General features: G+C 37.2%; 4 protein-coding genes across 7 annotated transcripts; 3 read left to right on the plus strand and 1 right to left on the minus strand.

The window, feature by feature from the left end:
- The first annotated feature begins 1,037 nt into the window (after positions 1–1,037).
- LOC121787451 (two pore calcium channel protein 1A-like) lies at positions 1,038–9,731 on the plus strand. 4 transcript variants are annotated; one of them, XM_042186181.1, is made up of 24 exons: positions 1,038–1,692; positions 2,769–2,912; positions 3,010–3,105; positions 3,384–3,479; positions 3,899–4,029; positions 4,182–4,242; positions 4,361–4,527; positions 4,706–4,811; positions 4,927–5,004; positions 5,179–5,240; positions 5,504–5,576; positions 5,961–6,026; positions 6,100–6,246; positions 6,358–6,415; positions 6,877–6,984; positions 7,082–7,145; positions 7,447–7,615; positions 7,834–7,898; positions 8,057–8,147; positions 8,254–8,340; positions 8,780–8,851; positions 9,062–9,093; positions 9,220–9,337; positions 9,447–9,731. In XM_042186181.1, exons 1-23 carry the CDS (start codon positions 1,549–1,551, stop codon positions 9,320–9,322), a joined length of 2,220 nt encoding a protein of 739 aa, XP_042042115.1. In that variant the 5' UTR covers positions 1,038–1,548; the 3' UTR covers positions 9,323–9,337; positions 9,447–9,731. The 4 variants fall into 4 exon arrangements, with proteins under 4 accessions (XP_042042115.1, XP_042042116.1, XP_042042114.1 ...); XM_042186182.1 differs by having other exon boundaries at positions 9,475–9,731; XM_042186180.1 differs by having other exon boundaries at positions 1,039–1,692; positions 9,220–9,365.
- Positions 9,732–12,104: 2,373 nt separating this feature from the next.
- Positions 12,105–12,548, plus strand: LOC121787920. Its single transcript, XM_042186765.1, has one exon. The coding sequence runs from the start codon at positions 12,105–12,107 to the stop codon at positions 12,546–12,548; it is 444 nt and encodes a 147-aa protein (XP_042042699.1).
- Positions 12,549–16,826: 4,278 nt separating this feature from the next.
- LOC121787473 lies at positions 16,827–17,674 on the plus strand. Its single transcript, XM_042186204.1, has one exon. The coding sequence runs from the start codon at positions 17,085–17,087 to the stop codon at positions 17,592–17,594; it is 510 nt and encodes a 169-aa protein (XP_042042138.1). The 5' UTR covers positions 16,827–17,084; the 3' UTR covers positions 17,595–17,674.
- A 145-nt stretch (positions 17,675–17,819) lies between these two features.
- On the minus strand, positions 17,820–21,405 carry LOC121787472 (switch 2-like). The gene is made up of 8 exons (XM_042186202.1): positions 20,908–21,405; positions 20,660–20,766; positions 19,570–20,503; positions 19,237–19,487; positions 18,960–19,086; positions 18,601–18,876; positions 18,313–18,517; positions 17,820–18,230 (listed from the first exon to the last, which is right to left on the minus strand). Exons 1-8 carry the CDS (start codon positions 21,274–21,276, stop codon positions 17,941–17,943), a joined length of 2,559 nt encoding a protein of 852 aa, XP_042042136.1. The 5' UTR covers positions 21,277–21,405; the 3' UTR covers positions 17,820–17,940.
- Positions 21,406–21,865: the final 460 nt, after the last annotated feature.

Below are 21,865 nucleotides of genomic sequence, written 5' to 3' on the forward strand. Positions count from 1 at the left end.
TTAGTATTTTAATTATGTAATTTTTAATTTTTAGTATTTTAATTATGTAATTTTTAATTTTTTTAATTTGTAATAGTATTCCGGACATTTTAATATTGTGGAAATGTTTTTATTTAAATTGAATAATAGAATGGTGGGACCCTGGAGCATGTCCTTGCGGAAGAGCATGAATGTGGGTGTTGTACTCTTGCCTTAGACCATGAAGTAAAAAAGTAATAAAATTGGATTCGAGCCTCATATTTGTTCCTGAAAATTTGTCACTTATTTTCATTTTTGCCCTCCCTAAAAATTTATCACATTTCACTTTACGATTTTGGTAGTAGACCTCACATTCCATTAACTCACTCCTATTCATATTTTATTATAAAATTAATATATAAAAATAGGACTTACATGCCAGTAACATTTTCAATCCACTTTCTATTGCATGTTTTAAATCTCGTGTCGCGTCAAATAGTAACAAATTATAGGACAAGGGAGTAGTAGTTGACGTAACAGCCAAAAAGATATACTCCCTCCGTCCCAAGTTACTTGAGTCGTATTCCTTTTTGGGTTGTCCCAAGTTACTTGAGTCGTATCTCTTTTTGGCTAAAAACAAAACATCTAATCACACTTACTTTATTCTTTCTTTTACTTTACCCTCTCTCATCTCTCTTACTTTATTCTCTCTTCTACTTTATTTAATTCACTAAATACAACTTTCTTAAATCCCGTGCCGAAAAGAAACGCCTCAAGTAACGTGGGACGGAGGGAGTATATGAAAGTTGCAATAACATTGTGTAGTCGTTTGTTAATTACGTGTTATTTTGCAATCACATCAACCTTATTATTGCATAATTTCAATCAATATTGTATTAGCTAATTATCTTAAATCACCAAATTAGTATGGCCACAATTAGCCGTAATAACATTTTCCCATCATATAGCTTATGAAATTTGCCCCAAAAAGAAAAATTCAAGAATTCATACAGTCGATTGGACAAGGACGTTAAAGTCGTTATTATCCCTAATTCAATCAACGATTTCTTAACAAACCAATGCCGACAGATTTTCACACTCTTCAGAGCTCCAACACGTTGCATCTCTCTCACTCCACTTTCCAATTGAGAGCTCAAATATCCGCTGACAAATTTTCGTTTCACACACACACACACACACACACACACACACACATACACACACATACACATACACATACACATACACATACACATACACATACACATACACATTAAATGTGTATAACTAAAACCAACCACTCTCTCTGTCGATCAAGTAATTAGTCACACACACACACACACACACACACACACACACACACACACACATACACACACACATACACATACACATACACATACACATACACATACACATTAAATGTGTATAACTAAAACCAACCACTCTCTCTTTCGATCAAGTAATTAGTTTATTGGAGCTGCGCACCACCTGTTCGATCTATGCGCTAAACGGCGAAACATAAAGGAACAAAGTGGGTTTACTCAGTGAAGAAAGTCCCACATCTGAATCTTGGACAAAACTGCGGAAATGGATGCAGCTCTTCTCGGTGATGATGCAGGCAGCAGTGGTTGGGCGAGAGCGAGACGGGATCATCGGCGCTTGTTTGATCGAAGATCAGAGGCTATCGCTCATGGCTCGCCCTATGAAAGGGCTGCTGCTTTGGTTGATCTTGTATGTTAGTTTCTCTTTACTCGTTTTTTTCAGTTGAAACTTGATATTGTGAGCTCAGCTTCTTCGCAATGTAAAAGTGGGATCTGCTTTTTTTAGACGAGTTATCGTTTTCTTGAAAAAAAATGGTATCTTTAGGCGTGATCGTTTTTGAGACACTCTCAAGTGTCTTTCTTTGCATAAAGTGTTGTTACTCGAGAAGATATTAAAGCTTAATTCTGTTTCTCTGTTATATCATGACTTGTTCGTTATGTTTCAACTTCAGTTTTGAGTTGTTTTAAATTAATAAATTGTGTATTTTGTCTGGATTTGGCTCTTGCATATGCTAGCAGATAAGAGTAACTATACTATGACATTTATTTTCATTGACTTTGACTTTTATGGAAAGAGCCATCTAGATAAGGAAGAGTTGGTTTTAGAAAATTATTTTCTTTTCATAGTAAGTTAGTTCTTCTTTACTCGTTCTTTAGTTGAATCCTGATGTTTGGGAACTGAGCTTATTCGCAATGTGAAAGTGCGATGTGGTGGGATCTGCTGTTTTACATGAGCATGATCTAACTCTCGAAAAATGTGGTCTCTTTAGAAGTGATTTTTCTAAGGTTGCAGGTGTTTTTGAGATACTCTTAGTCCCTTTCTTTGCATGAAGTGTTAATATTATTTATTACTCAAGAAGATAGTAAAGCTCAATTCTTTTGTTCTTATACCAGACAGTTGAGTCTTGTGCATTATCAATTTCAGTTTTGAGTTGTTATCAATTAATAATATTGTCTTTTGTCTAGAAACTAAGAGTTCTTTTGGTTCTTGCATATGCTAAAAGACTAGAGTAAATATTTGAGGACATTTGTTTATGCTGACTTCGACTTTCATGGAAAGAGCCAGCTAGATATAGAAGAGTTCGTTTTAGGAAATTCTTTTCTTTTCATAGTAAGTTATACGGGTGGTGGCTGGGAAGCTTTTGAGTCCCATATAAATGAGAATGTAATTTTTTCTGCCATGGAACGAGAAATCCATGAATTTTTGTGATTGGAGTGGAGGCACCTTAGATAGCCTTATCATTAAAATGACTGATTCAATTTCAGGCTGAAGATGGAATCGGGATACCTGAGGAAATCTTTGACCAGCCAAGTTTCGGACACTCCTTAAGGTCATATTTGGTATTTATAAAATTTGATTTCCTTTGGAGCCTGAACTACTTTGCTCTACTTCTGCTGAATTTCTTGGAGGTTCGTATAGCCTTTTCACTTGTCTTCTTTATCTTCCTACTTTCATATATTGGCCTTCAATAACTTTGCTAATGTAAATCTTGATATGGAGTTTCAGAAACCTTTATGGTGTAAAGAGGAATGTAACAACAGGGGTTACTACTATCTAGGAGAGTTGCCTTACTTGACTAGTACTGAGAGTATCATCTATGAGGTAACTCAAAGTTATTTGATATTACTCTGGTGTTTTCGTTAGCATTTCAATCACCTGTCTCTAAATTAGCTATAATCTCAAATGACTCAAAGTTGAGTGGATTCATTTCACACATTGCTCCTCGTTGTAATTAATCTTCTGTATTGGGCTACATTAGTTGTGCAATCTTTTTATCTTTCCGTTAATCATCCGTTCCTTCTCTTTATGTTGGAACCTTGGTACCTTTGTTTATCAATAATCATAAGTTGAGCTTCTCATTCCTACCCTTTCCTTTGCAGGCCATAACAATTGTGATTCTCGCTGTGCATACTCTCTTTCCATTATCATATGAAGGGATTAGTATATACTGGAAGAGCCATGTTAATAAAATTAAGGTATTTTCCATTCACTACAATTACATAGATTCTATTGTTTGTTTTTAAGCAGTGAAGTCTTCAATAGGATGAACAATCTATAAGTAATCGATTTTTACAGCATTGTAATAGGCTTTTGCACAGTTTCACATGCAAAGAAGACTCAGCTCAAAAGCTTTTTCCGAACTTGAAATATGAAGCTCAACTGGCTCTTTAAAATGATCAAGTTGCAAACTACTGGAATTTTGTATTAGCATCTGAGTTGCTTGAAAACTGCTCCACTCATTTGTAGCCCTTCAGATCCTCAATTTCGATTATTCATATTTTCAGGCCTCATCCAGCATCATTTAGTTTGATTACTTACTATTTGATATATTAACAGAAAGTATTTTACACTTTTTGACTGCTTATCCCTCTCCCCTCCCCCGCATTATTTGCAGGTGGTTTTGTTGTTATTATTGGTTATTGATCTGGTGGTCTTTATCATATTTCTATCTCCGGTGGGAATCTATACTCTTCCCTTCCGGCTTGCACCGTATCTCCGAGTCGCATTTTTCATTCTTTCCATCAGGTAAGAGTACCAACAAGCTTCCAATAGTTGAATTTTCCATTTTCACACACAGAGAGGAGATCAGCTTAATGAGATCCACTTTGTACTTGCAATTTAATTATATGATTAAAAGCCGATCATGACAAGATGCAGTATGCTCATGTTGACCTTAGGGAGTTACGAGATACATTGGTCATCCTGTTCGGAATGCTTCTCACATACCTCAATGTCTTGGTATGTCGGTTTTCATAAAACACACTTGACCTTACCATTTATAAATTTTGTAGCAATTGAAGATAATGATATATTTTTGTGTTTTCTTCTGTTTGTTATGGTGGTGGGCGAAATGCAGGCTTTACTGCTACTATTTCTTCTGTTTTCGAGCTGGTTGGCATATGTCATATTTGAAGATACTGATCAGGGAAAGACCACATTCACTTCATATGGAACAACGGTGTACCAGATGTTTATCTTATTCACCACGTCCAACAATCCTGATGTCTGGATTCCAGCATACAAGTATACAATTTAAAAATTGAGTCGACTATTTGCTATTCTTTTAACATTTGTTGTCCATAAATCAGTCTCTCTTGCAAGGATGTCAAACCTTATGAAAACACTCAGTCGTCACTACTTGTTTTATTGTTTCGTTTTTTTAAATCGACTAACGCACTCAGTATTATTTTCTATTTTGTAGGGCCTCACGGTGGTATAGCTTGTTCTTTGTCTTATATGTGTTGTTGGGTGTTTACTTTGTCACCAATTTGATTCTTGCCGTTGTATACGATAGCTTTAAGGCTGAGGTACACCATGTTATCTTTCTCTACAAAAAATGTTCGATGACTTCTTAAATCCGGAGGTCTCGGACTTATCTCTTTTCAAATCATGACAAGTAGACTAATCATAGTTTTTCCATAGCTTGTACAACAAGTTTGTGCAAAGGATAATGCAACAAAAAGGATACTGAAGAAAGCTTTTAGCATCATAGATGAAAGTGTAAGCATAAATTTCCACTACCATAAATGTTTTTCCTTTATTTCCTTCGACTCGCTCTATAACTCTCTTTGTTCACTAACAACAGGTTTGATTAATGTTAAGAAGTGTTTATTACATGTTTGCTTTCCTTATTTCTAAAACCCCTTCCCTTTGTCACATTTTGGGTACTGGCAGGATCTCGGTTACCTCGATAAAGATCAGTGCATTCGCTTGTTTGATGAACTGAACAAATACAGGTATATTATGCTTCCCGAATAACTTTCATTGCTGTTTCTTTTTGCTCAACCCCCGCATCATTCACTTATGAGTTATGATTTGATTCCTACATTTAGAGCAGCATGAATATTTCTGTATGCGCGAAACATTTTAGAGAATAAGAAGCCAAAAAGGCGGTTGACATTGATGATGGAGATAGATGCGTGTTCTTCATTATATTCATGCAGAGCTTTGCCAAAAACGTTTTCAATACATTGAAACTGTTCTTTTATAATACTCGCAGAACATTGCCAAAAATATCAAGAGATGATTTTGAATTAATATTCCACGAGCTGGATGACAGTCATGATGTCAAGGTATTGTTGGGAAAAAAATTTCAATTAGTCCCACCTCTTATCTCTCTCTAATTATGTAATGTCTGCATTCTTCTTCAATTAATTTTCTAGTAAAAAAGTTGCTCACCTCTTTTTAGTTGTATCATGTGAGTACGTTTTGACTCCTATGCTTCTCAATACCTGCCCATCGGTGCATGTTTCTTCTTTTTTGATTCTTATTATCTCAATTTCTGGTTATTTTGAGCATGATGCAGAAATCATAAACTGATGGCCGTTATTTGCTGTGAAAGGCGAAATATATATTTTCAACAGATATTTTGGCAGGAAATCTCATTGACAAAATTGAATTTTTTGTACACTGACATCTTGACTTTTTTCCTCTTCTCCTTTGTTTCGCATGCGCAGATTAATCTGGATGAATTCGTTGATCTCTCGCATGCAATCGGACTAAGATTTCAGAAGGAGGATTCAGTAAATATACTTTCACAAACTAGAGAATGAGTCCCACCAGTCTTCACCCTACTGAATGTGCTTGTATATGCAGGAACCTATTTTCGAGAGCTGCTGCCCAACGTTCTACAGGTCATACACATCTCAAAAGCTGAAAGATTTTGTTCGGGGAGAAAAATTCGGTTACGTTGTAGCCTTCGTTCTCATCCTGAATTTCGTTGCTGTTGTTATTGAGACAACGGTACGAATGTGCTCAATCAAATAGTTACAACACTAGCACAAGAACTAACGGGGGTTGTATATACGAGAATATGTTGTTCTAATGAAATTCTGGTTTCTGATTCCACTGCAGCTCGATATAGAGGACAATTCTGCACAGGACGCTTGGCAAAAGATCGAATTCATATTTGGTAAGTCCTACTTAATCTCATAACTGAAACCATGAACTGCACTAAGTGGGGTGCTACATGTGGCTCTTAGTATTCTCACTTCCCCGTTCCACTTGAAGATAGTATTAATATGTATGATATTAAATACATGACTGTAATTTCTTAGTCATCGTGCATACTGTCAGATTGTTAACTTGAAACGACAATATTGATGGATGTGTCTCTTTTCAACATAGATATATACATCCATCTTTTTCCAAGTAATCGCCTTACTTAATTATGCTAAACTGAATTCTCAGTTACTGTTACAGATAAAAAATAGTAGCAATAAATTTTGTTTTGATACTAAATATGATAACTTTCCTGTGAAGTTCCTTTTTGGAAACTTAAATTTCTAAATTTCAATAGTCTGTGGGTGATGAGAATCTCAATAATAATCGTCGTTTTATCTAAAGGATGCAGTCAGTGTTTTCTTTCTGCAGGATGGATTTATGTACTCGAAGTGGCATTGAAAGTGTATTCCTTTGGGTTTGTGAATTATTGGAGAGATGGCCAAAATCGTTTTGACTTTGTAATCACCTGGGTAATTGGTAAGTACATACTACTGATCAGCTACTCTCATTCAATCTATGATTCATTTGTTACATATATTTAGAAAAAGTAACCGAATGTATCTTGTTTTTGCAGTAATTGGAGAAACAGCAACTTATCTGTCTCCAAGTGGACAAACATTCCTCTCCAATGGAGAATGGTGAGATTTCTTCCTCTGCAAGTGAATAACCATGCATGTCAGTTTCCAATCTCTGCTTCTTTTTTTATTGTAAAGAAAATGGTTTGGACTATTAATGGTAATGATAACCCATAAAAATGCATCATTTGCTTCTTTTCCTCCCTGAAATTTCTTAAAAGTGAGACTATGATTTATCATCTTAATTTTCTCAGGCATCTTTAAAGAAAGTTATTTTTCTTTTATATTTGAATACTGAGTATATAAGCTCCATTTCTTTCTGATAATCAAGATTTGTTCTTGACAACGATTCGTTCTACCGCAGGATTCGGTATCTTCTAATAGCAAGAATGCTAAGATTGATCAGGCTCTTGATGCATGTTAAACAATATCGCGCTTTCGTTGCAACGTTCTTGACCCTCATACCAAGCCTAATGCCATATCTGGGGATCATCTTTTGTACCTTGTGCATTTATTGCTCTGTTGGTGTTCAGGTATTGGTGGCTCCCCGCGCTTTATTAATCTGTGATTTCTAGCTCGACTCTTTTTGCTATCCTTTTTAGTTTGGACTAGCTTCACATGTTGACAACTTGACACTGAAAGAATAGAATGATTTCATCATATCTTTTGGAGTTATATATCTTTCCATCTCTATTATTTTACTTCAGTTTCGTGTTGATTATATATCATTTCACTTCTTCTCGATTTGTAGGTCTTTGGTGGTATTGTAAATGACGGAAATCCAAACCTCAGCAAAACTGATTTGCAAGATAACGAGTATCCTTTCCATAAGTGATCCTACTATAGCATTTAAGAATACTTTTCCAAATCTTTGGTTTATCGATCTCTTGACATTTCAGACTTGAGGTCTACGTTTCTGTTTGCCACCCGATTAACATCATCTTCTTGGTCGTTGTTCCCTTGACAAGATTTAGCTACTTGCTCTTCAACTTCAATGACTACCCTAATGGGATGGTAACACTTTTCAACTTGCTGGTGATGGGAAATTGGCAAGTGTGGATGCAGGTATGTAGAGTAGATTTAGTATTGTTACCTCAAGATATCTGAAGAGTTCACAGTTTAGAATAAATATTCTCCTTTGGCCTGAATTCGCTCGTTGTTGAAATTCCAGAGCTACATGGAGTTGACTGAAACGAAATGGAGTTATATCTACTTCATCAGCTTCTATCTCATCACAATCTTACTACTCTTGAATTTGGTAAGCCATTGTTTCACAAATTTTTCTGTCTAAACAATCATGACATGGTTGTGTTATGGAAGTTTCCTGCTCTCTCTTTTCGACGTTTGTTCTCAGTTGAACTAAGATGCAAGATAGCTAGAGCATACTTATGTCCGTCTCATTTCAATGGACTAAAACTGGGAACTGCAGATAGAAGCACATATAGCTGACTATTTGTGTAGTTTAAATTTTAAATGCTAGGAATATTAAACTAGGTCTTTTAGCATTTCATCGAACCTGTCTACCTAATATCTGTCATTATACGCATTCAAATTATCCGGTGAAGAAACTACACAAAACTGGTAGATTGCACAAGGAACATGGAAATACTCAGTAGCTTTTCCATATGTCTTGATTGTCATCTTCTTAAATGATATACAAATCGTGTCTATAATTTTTCGTTGTTTTCTTTGTTCAGGTTGTCGCTTTTGTCTTGGAGGCTTTCTTTGCTGAGATGGACCTTGAAACTTCTGAGTCAGGGGAGGTCAAGGTCAGTGGTTAAGAATTTACATAACCGTTCTTTTCTTATGCCTAATTACTCTGTAATCGCGCTTGAAACCATAATGACGCTTTGACTCGTGGCTTCTCGTACACATATTCATTTCCATATCTGCTCTACCTTCATTGAAAAACTGTTATTATACAGTCGTCGTACATGAGAATTTAAGTGTACTTTAACTTTCTGCGCTGTGCAAAACAGGAAGAAACGAGGAAGTCACGAAGGCTTATCGGGTATGGCCACTGCAACCATGCTTGCAAAACACGTTCCATCACTTGATTATTTATTTTTTTTGAAAATTTTGATTTATCTTATATTTGTATCATTTTTTTCCACCCCCACCCTGTGATGTCGTGCAGTGCTAAGTCAAGGAATCAGAGGGTCGATATGCTTCTCCACCATATGTTGAGCGCTGAGCTGAACGAGACGGCGGCAGAGGCGATAGTGCCTTCCACTCCCTAGAACGGTGCTACTAGCGTATGATGCTTACTCATACTATTTATTAGTACGCCGACTGCTCTTCCCTGCTTCTTCGTCTTAATCCTGTAAACTATGTCCGATTCCTCTATTTTTATCCACATTATAGGACAATGAAGCATTCATTGTCTTTGAAGGTTTGGATGCGAGGTGAAAAGGAGTTGAGCTTCAAGAAGATGAAATATTTCCTCCAATCATCACTTTTGGAATGGGATCTGTTATGTGATCATGTGTTTTTGAGGTTTTTGTTTGTTACAGATTGCAGATTCATGTCTCTCTCTCTCTCTCTCACCTGTGTAGCAATTCTTGAAGACCTCTTGTTTTGTCTTTTTTAGGTTGTATTTGAATTAAGATGGTTGCTAGTTTTATGTTATAATTTCGGTGCGTTTAATTAGGATTTTTTCTACTTTGGGCAAAATCCACGAGGGCTGCATTTATAACTTCTGATCACAAAGCAGCTTTACACCAATTATCGTACAGACATTGTGATCCATGAATAGGTAAGGGAAAGGGACAATTCGCTAACAAGAGCACATGCTCTTACGGGAAACTGCAAAATAATTCATCAATTATGACTCATTTTGCAATTTCAACACCACTTTTACAAAAATTGGCAAATAATTTCACAAATATACGAGTTTTAACTTAAACAAACTTTGAAATGATCTTCTTTGGTAAATTTCTCCATCTTCCTTTCAAGAACACAAACCCAATAAATTAATAACACGAATCGTATTCCATTTCAACTAGAAAAAAGCCAAAAAAAAAAATCATATATTGAGGTCAAACTTGTATGTTAAAAAGTCTCATTCATTTATTGTTTTTGTTGTTTATTCAACCACCAAACTACTCTAATAAAGATCAATCTTTACCCGTAGCTCACACCATTGTGATCTAATCGCAAAAGGATTTGACATAACAAAATAATTTAATCCTTACAACAAAGATCGCTCAATCTCAAATAAAATTAATTAAGTTTATGTTAAGGAGGAAAATGTAATACATATATCTAATAAAGGGAGTGAATTCTAGTTTTAGGACTTGCAACAATTAACCCATTATTAACATTTAACAGCGGTAGCTTTTTCATCAGCCAATAGTTAAATTATTCAAGACAAGCTATGTAATATCAACTTGATGTAATTAATTAGTTCCACAATTTATTAAGAGAAACATGTGTCGACTCTTTGTGTCTTCGTATTTAAGAGCCTATAAATTGAGTGGAACTAATTAATCACATAACGATGATATTACATAGCTCTTACTTATCTTCCAATTAATTCCATCCCTACTAAGTTCTACCTGCCGCCATCCGCATATGCCGCTGCTATTTGAAATTTGGATATGCATTATATTTACGCAGGTACTCTCATCATATTTTCAATAAGTCAGAGATTAGAAATTACCATATTTGTGCATAGTTAATAGTTGGAAATTATGTAAATACAACTAAGTAAAAATAACACAAATATGAATTCATATTGTAACAACAATCCCAAAATTCATTCTGGAATCACAAACATGTAAAATTACATCCAACGAGTTTCGGTACATGCAACTTCGGATACGAGATACACGATGCTGGTATTGGGATACCTATATAACCATACGGGTCGGGATTGGGTAGTATAATATTGAACTTTTCGAATTTAGATACGCACAAAATCAGGTTCAGATATATGTAGTACCCGTTTCGACACCTCTACCTATAACATAGGGTAATGGTCATTGTTTGAAGTGAAATTTAAGAAAGAACATGGAGCCCAACTGCCCCATTGTGTTACATTAATTTTTTATTTTTCTGTATCAGCGTAAAAAAATTAATTGTGGCACACCATTTGATATGCACAATGCTTATTTTAAGATTACGTTATATTTAATGATATGAAAGTGAAATATTTTCTTCGCATGCAACTTTGCTTTGTGAGATGATTGGAGAGAAATAAAATAATAAAATAATTGTAATAATAAAATATAGATATTGCTGTTTTCATTTTAAGGTTAGCTATCCAAAAACTAGCGCGTCATTCTAAAATTACAATGAAAATCGACAATTACCAACTAATACGAATTTGAATAACGATTTTATCTTATACTAATATGCTATAAGAATTATAATATTATATTCGAATTCAAAACTTTTCGTGAGGAAACAATTATGTACAAGGAAACAAACTTAGATACGATTAGTTGGCTCAACCGACTTCACCGTCAGTCCATAAATACTATCCAAAAACTCCATAAATCGATCTCAGACACCACAACAACAGCTTGCCTCCATCACATAGAAATTGCAATTTCACGATTCGATAGCTATGAGAAAAACGCTTCCTCGGCCCAAACGAACAACATACGACGTCCGAAATGCAATTTAGCCAACGAGCTCCGTTTTCTAGATCCGTCACTAATGCCTAATCCTCAAGCATGATCTAATGATCGGAAATCTTTAATTATTAAATTGATATCTCCAAAATGTTTTAATACTACTAAAAAGTTGTTTCATTTTAAAATTGGTAATGCCCATTCATTCACTCATTGAATTTCCAGCTGGATAGTTACTGCCAAAGCTAAACTCCCATAATTGCGATAGCTAGGGTTCCAAAATTTTCCCCCAAATCCCATCTCCATCGATAATCCCAATCCGATATGGGCTCTCCTCATTATTATATCCCCATCAATCCCAATTGCGCATCAGAATGTCGCCCAATCACCCCACACCTCCTCCATCAAATACCTCCAATGATCTGCCTCTGAATCTATTGATCCGATGAATCCGTCGCCGTCGTCCACTTTCTTCCTGATCTGCACGCTCCACGCGGCCGCCGCCGCCACGTGCGGCGTCCTGATCATGTTCTACCTGCGGGAGATCACGGAGCTCGGGCACGGCGCGGCGACGGCGAGGTCGATGCTCGGCTCGACGCCGCACGACCAGCTGGTGCTGCTCGTGTCGAATTCGTTTGCGGGGCTGCTGCTGGTGGTGATCGGGTGCCTGGTCTTCATGGCGGGGATGGTGAAGGACCGGGAGTTCCAGGGGCTCTTCGCGAAGGGGTGCGTGGGGCTGCACCTGGCGATGGCGGTGTGGAGGGTTTGGTTCGAGCGGAGGTTGGAGGTTTTGGCGCGGGATTGGCCGAGGCAGGTTGTTGGCGACGTCGTGCTGGCGCTCTCTTGGGTTTTCTTTCTGGTTTACACGTGGAGAGATAAGTATGATTAGTGGGTGTGGGCCCCGCTCTCCGCTCTTTCAAATTAATGTTTGGGGTATAAGTATTAATGTTAATGATGATATGCTATCTAAGAAAGAAAATATTACTAGTATTTGAAATTTCATCACCTAGCTATTCAGAGAGTTAGGTATTAAGGTATGTCTATTAATTTCAAATGAAGTAGTACTCTAATGTGAAGACAAACAAGCATATTCATCTAAAAAGATTGAGAGAATTTCAAATTGTAGAAGGAAATTCAAATGGAGAATATGTGATTTTATTGAAATAGAGCACTAGCACTATGATACAAATGGAGAATTTGTGATTTTATTGAAATAGAGTACTAGCACTATGATACAACATAATAGTCCCTTTGGATGAACAAATTTTAATGTGCAGTTAATAAAATAGAATAATTATAAAAAGAAAAAGTAATTGAAATATTTTTAGTAGAAAATGAGTAGCAAAAATGATCTATTTTTATGAAATATAATATGAAAATTGAAATATTATGTAGAAAACGAAAAGTGATGACTCTATTTCGTTGGGGTTCAAGTCCCAAGGTTGAGATGGTTTGAAGGCAAGGTTGGAAGAAATTGAAGTGATATTTCTTGGAAATGAGTAGAGTCAAGAGGGAGAATGGTTTGTTTCTCTGGTCTAGGAAAATAGAAGAATTTAAATACCCAATTTATTAGTAGAACACGTGGAAGGGTCGAAATACAAAGAATTGAAGGTCCACTGCCGACACACAGCATATTATCTTTTGTTTAATTTAATATAGTAAAAAAAAATCACTCTAATGAGTAATGAAGGAGGATCACATTTTCACTCGTCAACCACTTTTTCTTTTTATTTCTCTTGTTTTGTTGTATTTTTAAGATAATAACTTTGTAAATATATTTAAATTTTAAATTAATATTTAATCACATGTAATTTCATTTGATTATGAAATTCGGGTGTCCGACTATCTTGTCTAAAATTTTACTACTCCATATTTTATCTAGTCTAAAAATTTACTACTCCATGTTTTATCTATTTGTTGCTCGGAGAAACTCAAATTACAAATTAAAAAATAATGAATTTTCAAGTTTTGTTCAAACTACTTTATTCAAAGATTCTTCAAGTTTTAAAACTTCATACGACTTTCAAAATGTTACAACCACTACATCATTTCAATATTTTGGACTAACATTCTGAATTTATCAATAATCAAACTACATCCTCTGAACGTACAACTAAATGCGTTTTTTATATGTGGTGTTAGTTTTTCTTTTCATATATATTTTTTGTTTTAGGGCATCCACAATGAGGCGTCCTAAAGCCCGTCTTATACACCGCCACGTCAGCATTTTATCCTCCTGCCCTTCCACCTGCAATTAAATGCGTTTTTTATATGTTTTACAATTGTTTTGTTAATTAATTTAAATATTTTCAAATATATAAATGCAAACTAATTAAAAAACACAACGATTAAATAAAATTGGCAATTAATACGTTGATTAAAAAAAAGTTACAATGGTTATAAATAAAAAAAATTGACTATTCTACAAAAGCCCAACTTCCGGCGCAACTCATCGATCAACCCCTGGAGGTATTCGGCTTTGGTCGGATCCGTACACTTCATATTGGGTCCTCCGATATATCCACCCAACACCTCGCCAAGACGAGGGTTTCATTCGGCTGGTAGTTCGTACTGCCGGGGGCGTACTCTTCATTCGTTGTCGGAGGTGGGAACTTGTACGCGCGGTGCTTGGTCCGCTTCTTTCTGGCGGGGGTGGCGGCCGAGGCGGTGGCGACGGGAAGGGGCGGCAGGGCGAGTTGGAGATGGCTCCATGTCAGAGAGACCGTACGAATCCGTACTGAAATTGGGGTCGTACTGCGTGTTGTCGTCGAGCGACCGATATTCGCCAGGTTGTGTACCCGGCCACCATGCGCCATCTCCAAATAGGGGTGTGCATTCGGGTTTCGGTTCGGTTTTTCGCCCTAACCGAACCGAACCCGAAAAACCGAATTTCGCCTAAAACTAAAACCGAACCGAAACCGAAAACCGAAAAACTGAAAACCGAACTTAAAAACCCGAACTGAACCGAAAAACCAAAATTATATAAAAACTCAAAATCAAAAAACCTTAAACCGAAAACCGAACTAAAAAACCGAAAATCTGGAGAGAAAGAAAACAGTACAGAAACTTAGAAATTTTCAACCTACAAAACATAACATGATAAAAATGATAATATCCCTAATCCATCAAAGGCATCAACCAACAAATACAAATATGCAATCAACATTCCACAATAAAAAACATCAACCAAAATGTCTTCAATAGTTTCAATTAAATAATAGTAGCATATATATAATAAAATAAATAATTAAATAAATTCGGTTATTCGGTTATTCGGTTTTTTTCAGAAACGTGAGTTTCCAATTAGGGCTTTTACCTTTAGTTATAATTAAATAATAGTAACATATATATAATAAAATAAATAATTAAATAAATTCGGTTATTCGATTTTTTTCTTCGCCCGAACCGAACCGAAAAACCTAAATTTTTGTATTTTCAAAACCGAACCGAACCGAAAAACTGAAATAACCGAATCGAATTTCAAAATTTCGGTTTGGTTCGGTTCGGATATTCGGTTTCCGGTATTTTTGCTCACCCCTATCTCCAAATATCGGGCTACCAGGACTTGAGTATCAACCGGAATCCATTTTATAGCGTAATTTGAGAGTTGAAAAGTGAATCGAAAAGTTACAAATGAAATCTGAGGATGGGGTATTTATATAAATAAAATTTTCGAATTAAAAAAAAAACAAATTAAAACGCGTTGCATCGTCCGCACCATCGTACGCGTTGCCCATAGTGGGCGGACGATGGCGTGGACGATTCCCTATCGTCCGCGGACTAAGCTTAGGGCGCGGACGACGCATCGTCCGTCGTCCGCGCACCCACAGTGGCGGACGATAGAGAGCCCGATGCATCGGGCGCGCTATCGTCCGCCCCATTATGGATGCTCTTAAGTAATTTTGTATTATTTGCATTGGTCAAATCTAACACGTGTTGTCATTTTGGGATGTATGTTATTTAAAGACAAACTTACATTTTTTAGTAAGTGAATTTCATACTCAACTCATTTACTCACTATCTACTTCCCTTCATCCCTCTGTAGTCGAATCGTATTCCTTTTTAGATTGTTCCACTGTAATTAAGTCCTTTCATTTTTTTTAACAAAAAGCAACAACATTTCTTTTCTCTTTACTCTCTATTACTTTATTCTCTTTTTATCTCTATACCCTTTTCCTTTATTATCCATTTATTTAACACACTTAATACAATTGTTTTAAATCTTGTGCCGAAAAGAAACGTCTATCTCTACTACAAAGAAAAGGAAAGAATATAAAATTGTGATTCAATTCCACTAACTTTTTTTCACTATTTTTTCTATATAGTCAAACAATTTCTTAAAATCCATATCGAGTCAAAATGTATCCTTGAATGGCGGACAAATGGAGTATAGTTTAATGGGTCATTAGTCATTTAAATTATGAAGTTTGATCAAATTTCGGTCTGTTGCATGAACTTTGAAATTGAAATATTAAATCATGATGTTTCAGTTTTTCTCAATTATCTCATCCATGCACAGACTATCGTCTTTTAACGATATTTAAATGACATGTTTCATTAAAATAAGTATTTTTTCTTTATACTCCTTTATTTTCTCATTTCTCTTTTTATTTTATTGAAATATTGTCGTTTTCAACATTACAAAAGATATCGATTTATGCATGGTGAGACGATTGAAACTTATTGGTGTAATATTCTAATTTAAAGTTCATAAAATAGATCAAAATTTGACCAAATTTTATGAATTAAATTACTATTATCTCTGGTTTAATATTGTGAGAATTGTTTGTATAGTCAAATCAATGAAATTTTGCATTCATTCAATTCGTTTGTTCCTCCACTCAATATTTCTAGTAGAAAATATTTTTACTTTATCATCATTTGGTTGATCCTTTTTAGATTTTTCGAATTTGATAGAACATTGAGCTTGATAGTAGTATGAAATGGTTGAATTCATACGATGCATACAAAACCTATCGAAAATCCAAACTTGTGCCTCTAAAAGATCGATGCAAATTTGTGGAACTCGTACAATTATTTAAAATGGTACTACTATTTATTCCGACATACAAAACATGTATACAACCAATCTACGTAGATTGATTAGAATTTAGAAGTGATTGAATTCGTACGATAATACCAAACAAAGCCATAATTTATACTCGAGGATTTACTACATAATAATGCATCTTGAAAGAGACTATCAAAATTGAATCAACTATCCTATCCGTCTCGTCTGTGTACAAGAGTTGAATTCCAAAGCACCAGTTTTGCTGCAAAACTACCAAACAAAAAAAGAAAAAGAAAAAGAAAAAAAAGAAAAAGAAAAAGGCACCATTCCAAGCTGCAAACAAAACCCTCCCCAAAAGCAAACCTCAATTCCAATTCAATCCAACAAATATTCCCCCAATTCAACAATCAATCCATGGCGGACTCCCCCGCCGGAGCTCCCCCGCTGCCGGAGCTCTCCAATTCCACGGCGCTGCTGCTCCGCCTCATGAGCAAGCGCCGCACCTGGGTCTGCCTCTTCGTCTCCGTCTACTCGCTGCTGCTCTTCCTCTCCTGGAACTTCCTCAAATCCGTCCTCTCCCGCTACGAATTCGACTCAGCGCCGCCGTCTGGCTGGCCTGCGCTCTACGCCTCGGCGCTCCTCGGCCTGGCCTTCGGAGTTCTCTCGATGGTCGCCGCGCTGGCCGTCGCGGTGCCGGCCACGCTGGTGACGTGGACGACCGTGCTGGTGCTGCTCACCTTCTTCGGCAAGCCGAGGAAGACGCTGGTGGTGGAGGGGAAGAAATTGACGGCGGAGATCACCGGATTCGTGGTCAAGGTGCTGATCAAGGAAGGGAATCTCGTCGCCGCTGTTTGTGCTGTGCTTGGATATTTTGCCCTTGTTAGGCATAGGGAAAACGGCGGTGGCTCTCTTGATTTTCAATGAAATTTCCCCAAATTTTTGTAACGATTATGTAATATATAGTCTAATTAATCTCCTAAATCTATGTCTAATTTTGAAGACTATCTGACTACTTTTTCATTCTGATTGCCATGGCTATTTTTGTGACCGTAAATATATAGCTGGTAATTGTCTCTTGTGCTTGTGCAAGTGTAAATCTCTATTTGTGGAAAGGTGACAGTCTCTGAATTTGTTCTTTGCCCAATTGAATTCAAGAACCCTCAAAAGCTGAGCTTTTGTATTCCTCAAATAGCCAAACATGTCCCATTTCTGAGCAAATTGTGATACAACAACATTTTGTACATGCATATTTACACACATATGTATGAATCTAAGCTAGCATTAACTTATTTAGTTCTGCTTCATCTATGCCCATTAACACTGCAAGAAAGCTAGAATGGTCATTTTTCCTCTTCTTTGATGCATCACAGATTGGGGGATCCATCACCATTTCAACTGTTTCTGTTTCTGTATCTGCTGCAGCATCAGATTCTTTTCTTTCTTCCAGAGCTGGGCATGGCTGCTCGTCGTCTTGCTCTAGAGACGAGCTTTGTTTTTCGCTTACCAGGCAACGTGACCTGAGGTTCACAACGTCTTCGTTGCGATGAGCATATACAGCACCTAAAAACACAAAGAAGAAGTGGTTTGATGATCCTGCACACTATCAAGACTTGTTTTTGGAAAGCAGGGGAAGCAAACTCACCCAGATCTTTGAGCGTTGGCTTCGCCTTCGTTCTTCTTCCTCCGATAGCCTTGGATTCCACAGACGACGTTTCTTGTGGAGGATCATCAAAATAGATCCCTTGCTTGTCATGAACTCCCACGATGTTGCTGGTGAAAAGCTTATCAGAAAGATCTCGGAACAGATTGCAGATCCCGAACAGTTCGCCTCGAAACTCCTTCGAATCCTTTATAAAAAAAGTTCATTTGAAATGAGTTGAGTGAACACGGTTTATGAGAGTTTTATATGAAAGTGGGATAGGTCATTTACCTGCACGCCTTCAAAATACCGCTTCTCCATCTTGCCTGCAACGGCAATATTCGAGAGCTGCTGCTTATACACCTGCCTAGTGTAGACGAGTTCCTCGAGTGAACCAGCTGAGAGAAGACGGAAAACAGTCACATGCCGCTTCTGGCCATAACGGAATGAACGATCTTGTGCCTGCAAATCCTGGGCGGGATTCCAGTTTGGGTCGAAAATCACCACCCGATTTGCACTCACAAGATTTAGCCCTAGCCCACCGGCTCGAGTGGATATGAGAAACACCTGAATTCAGAAAATTTCTCCTAATAAATAAACAATCAAATGTGCATAAATACAAATCTCATGGTTAGGTGAGCAAAAGGCACCTGTTTACTCGGACTTGAGTTGAAGTCATCCACAAGAGACTGCCGTAGACTAGTTGGAGTTGAGCCATCTAGTCTCGAAAAGCTATAGCCTTTCCGTATTATGAACTTTTCGAGTATATCCAGCATCCTGCAAGACATGATACAATGCATTGGAGTGTATCGTTGATCACAAATTCACAATTACAACAAATGCGGAAACATAAATACACAATAGTGAAATCCGAGTTCAAGAACTACAAAGCAAAGATGATGCACAACGAAATATAGTAGTATTAACCTCACTGAATAACTGAAGAGAAGAATCTTGTCGCCCATCGAAATCCAGGAATGCATTAATCTCTCCAAAGCCCTCATTTTTCCACAGTGCCTAACATCGCTAAGGCCCATGAAGCTGCCACTCTGAGTGGCACTGCCTCCTACTAAATCAATGTCGGTGCTGAATACTGCAGAAGCAAATTCAGCATCCTTTATTTGCTTATCATGGTCATCCTTCGGGCTAGGCTTGATGAGCTCTAGATGGTTGCTTATCTGTAAAATATGTACCCTCCCATCAGCATCTCACGAGAGGAGTAGATTAAAGTGCACAAATGAAGCCTAGTAAAACAGATACCTGCTGGAGCTTCACCAGGCAAGGGAGAACGAGGCAAAAAGGGCACGAGTCACAACCTTCGGGGTTGTCCTTATGTAGATAGGGCCAAATCATACCGTCTGGAACCGTTCTTTGACAACACTCGGCTTGTTTGAGAGGGCTACCACAGCTGCACGGCAAGTCCTTGTTGATGAGGCATTGGATGTCGGGTAGCTGCAGTATCCTCTGGTAAACTCGTTTTTGCAACTCACTCATCGCACAAAACACAACATTATCTTCCTTTCCCATCATGAGGTGCCCTATGGTCTCGTCTTTTGTCCTTCTGAGCATATACTTTTGCAGCACCGACACTAAATGCTGTTTCCGCTCTTCAGCAATCTGAACAAACCGTTGTGGAGCACTCGATCTTTGGCCGTGCTTGAGAGGTTCATCATAAAATTCCCGAAAGTGCTCCCGTGTCCCCAAGCCACCAGGGGCCACCAAGTCAAACAGATTGAATAATTCCATAATCTTGTTCTGCATCACAGTTCCCGTGAGACCATAACGCTTCAGTGTCTTAATCTTCATACACGCTGTATATAGTTTCGACTTCTCATTCTTAAGCCGGTGTGCCTCATCAACAATAAGAATCTCCCACTGGATATTCGACAAAATGCTTCCTTGTATTCTATACGTGTCGAAGCTGGTAATGATAATCTCAACGTCACCTGCTTTTAGTTTGTCGATCACTAGATCCCGATTCACACCATGGTAAACAGCAACATTAAATGTGGACCATTTGGAAAACTCACTTTCCCAATTAAGGATAACAGAACTAGGGCAAATGATTAGCACAGGACCCTTCTTCTCAACTCGACTTCCATCGTGAGACGTTAAAACAGTATCGGATTCATCCGAACCCTTCCCAAACACAGCAGCCAAGAAAGCAATTGCCTGAATGGTCTTCCCCAATCCCCTGTTGCAGGCATATGATGGATTCCATAAAAGGAAACATGGAAGAGAATCAATTTACACAATCAAATCATATTTTCCATAAACACATTTTGTTCAAAAAAACGAGACAGAAAAATAAAAACAATAATTTATACAAACATAAGAGAAGTTAACTTACATATCATCTCCGAGAATACCTCCATGGTTGTTCTTATACAAGTTATACAAAAACTTCACCCCTTCTCTCTGATGTTCCAAAAGTCGACTATTAATCGACGCCGGAACCTAAAAATTTCCATACAGAAACCACAATTCAGCGCAAAAGAAATCAAAAAAAGAAACCTAATTCACTGCAAAAAAAATTATTCAATTTTTCAGTGAAGTGGAAAATTTTCATTAACAACAAATAGGAGCTCTGGAAATCACCTGAACAGCGGGAATTTCACCGGAAAACGACAGAATAAGAGGTTCATAAGGTCCGGTGTGATCGAACGAGCGAAAAGACTCCAATTTGACATCTATCGGTCGAATTTCCGTATCTTTCTCCTTCTCCTCGCATTTACGATTTATGCTTCCATCGTTAAAATTGGGGTCGGGATTGGAGATATTGAGTTCGTTTGGGGGCGAGAAATCGGCGGGATCGTTGAGGCGGAGAAGTTGTCGGGAAAGTGAGGATTTGGGGGGTTTTCTTGTTGGAAGTGAAGGGTGAGAAGATTGGGAGGAGGATGAAGATTGTGAGGAGGTTAGAATGGATTTGCAGGGCTTGAGCGCCTCCTTGAAAGCGTTCAATGACATGGGAAATTGGAATGGTCAAATTTTTGGGTGTGAATGTGATGTGATGATTCTCCTCTTTCAGTGCATGCTTTGCTTGTTCATCGACCTTCTTCAAAAGCTTCCCCAGCAATTCAATATTTCCCCCTCTACAAATTGATAATTTATGCAATTAGTTAAAAAAAGAAAAGATTTAATGTAGCACAGTTATATCTACAAAAGGCATTAAAAGTAAAAACCCATATCAAATTGAAATACTGAAAAATCTTATGTGCAGTTTTTTAGCATTCATTCCTTCAATATTTTGAATAAAAATAATTTTAAATTTTTGAATCCTATACTATAGATAGGATGAAATGACAACTGATATTCGTCACCTGAACTCAGCACCTCATGCAATAATGTCTAAGTTCCTTACCGCTAGGACAAAGGCTCTGAACAAACGATTACATTATCATGGTTCAACTTATTTACAATCTTCGACAAAATCATTAAATACAAACTTTAAATGGGTACTCCATTTAGTAGTCGGGTCTCGTTATATACAAATTACAAATCGCTCTTTCGCTTCTTCCTATTTGGAAAAGAAAGAAATGAATGGTGACTTAATTAA

The sequence above is a fragment of the Salvia splendens genome, chromosome 22, assembly GCF_004379255.2.
Source record: "Salvia splendens isolate huo1 chromosome 22, SspV2, whole genome shotgun sequence".
Lineage (NCBI taxonomy): Eukaryota > Viridiplantae > Streptophyta > Magnoliopsida > Lamiales > Lamiaceae > Salvia > Salvia splendens.

What these genes read in the sequence shown, in the direction of transcription:
- LOC121787451 (XM_042186181.1), top strand. Translation starts at nt 1,549, where the DNA reads ATGGATGCAGCTCTTCTCGGTGATGATGCAGGCAGCAGTGGTTGGGCG. An exon ending in ATTGCTCTGTTGGTGTTCAG is followed by an intron (nt 7,616 to 7,833) that starts GTATTGGTGGCT and finishes CTCGATTTGTAG; the next exon opens with GTCTTTGGTGGTATTGTAAA. An exon ending in AAGTCACGAAGGCTTATCGG is followed by an intron (nt 9,094 to 9,219) that starts GTATGGCCACTG and finishes GATGTCGTGCAG; the next exon opens with TGCTAAGTCAAGGAATCAGA.
- LOC121787920 (XM_042186765.1), top strand. Translation starts at nt 12,105, where the DNA reads ATGAATCCGTCGCCGTCGTCCACTTTCTTCCTGATCTGCACGCTCCAC.
- LOC121787473 (XM_042186204.1), top strand. Translation starts at nt 17,085, where the DNA reads ATGGCGGACTCCCCCGCCGGAGCTCCCCCGCTGCCGGAGCTCTCCAAT.
- LOC121787472 (XM_042186202.1), bottom strand. Translation starts at nt 21,276, where the DNA reads ATGTCATTGAACGCTTTCAAGGAGGCGCTCAAGCCCTGCAAATCCATT. An exon ending in GCCTGGTGAAGCTCCAGCAG is followed by an intron (nt 19,488 to 19,569) that starts GTATCTGTTTTA and finishes CATATTTTACAG; the next exon opens with ATAAGCAACCATCTAGAGCT. An exon ending in GCCAACGCTCAAAGATCTGG is followed by an intron (nt 18,231 to 18,312) that starts GTGAGTTTGCTT and finishes TTGTGTTTTTAG; the next exon opens with GTGCTGTATATGCTCATCGC.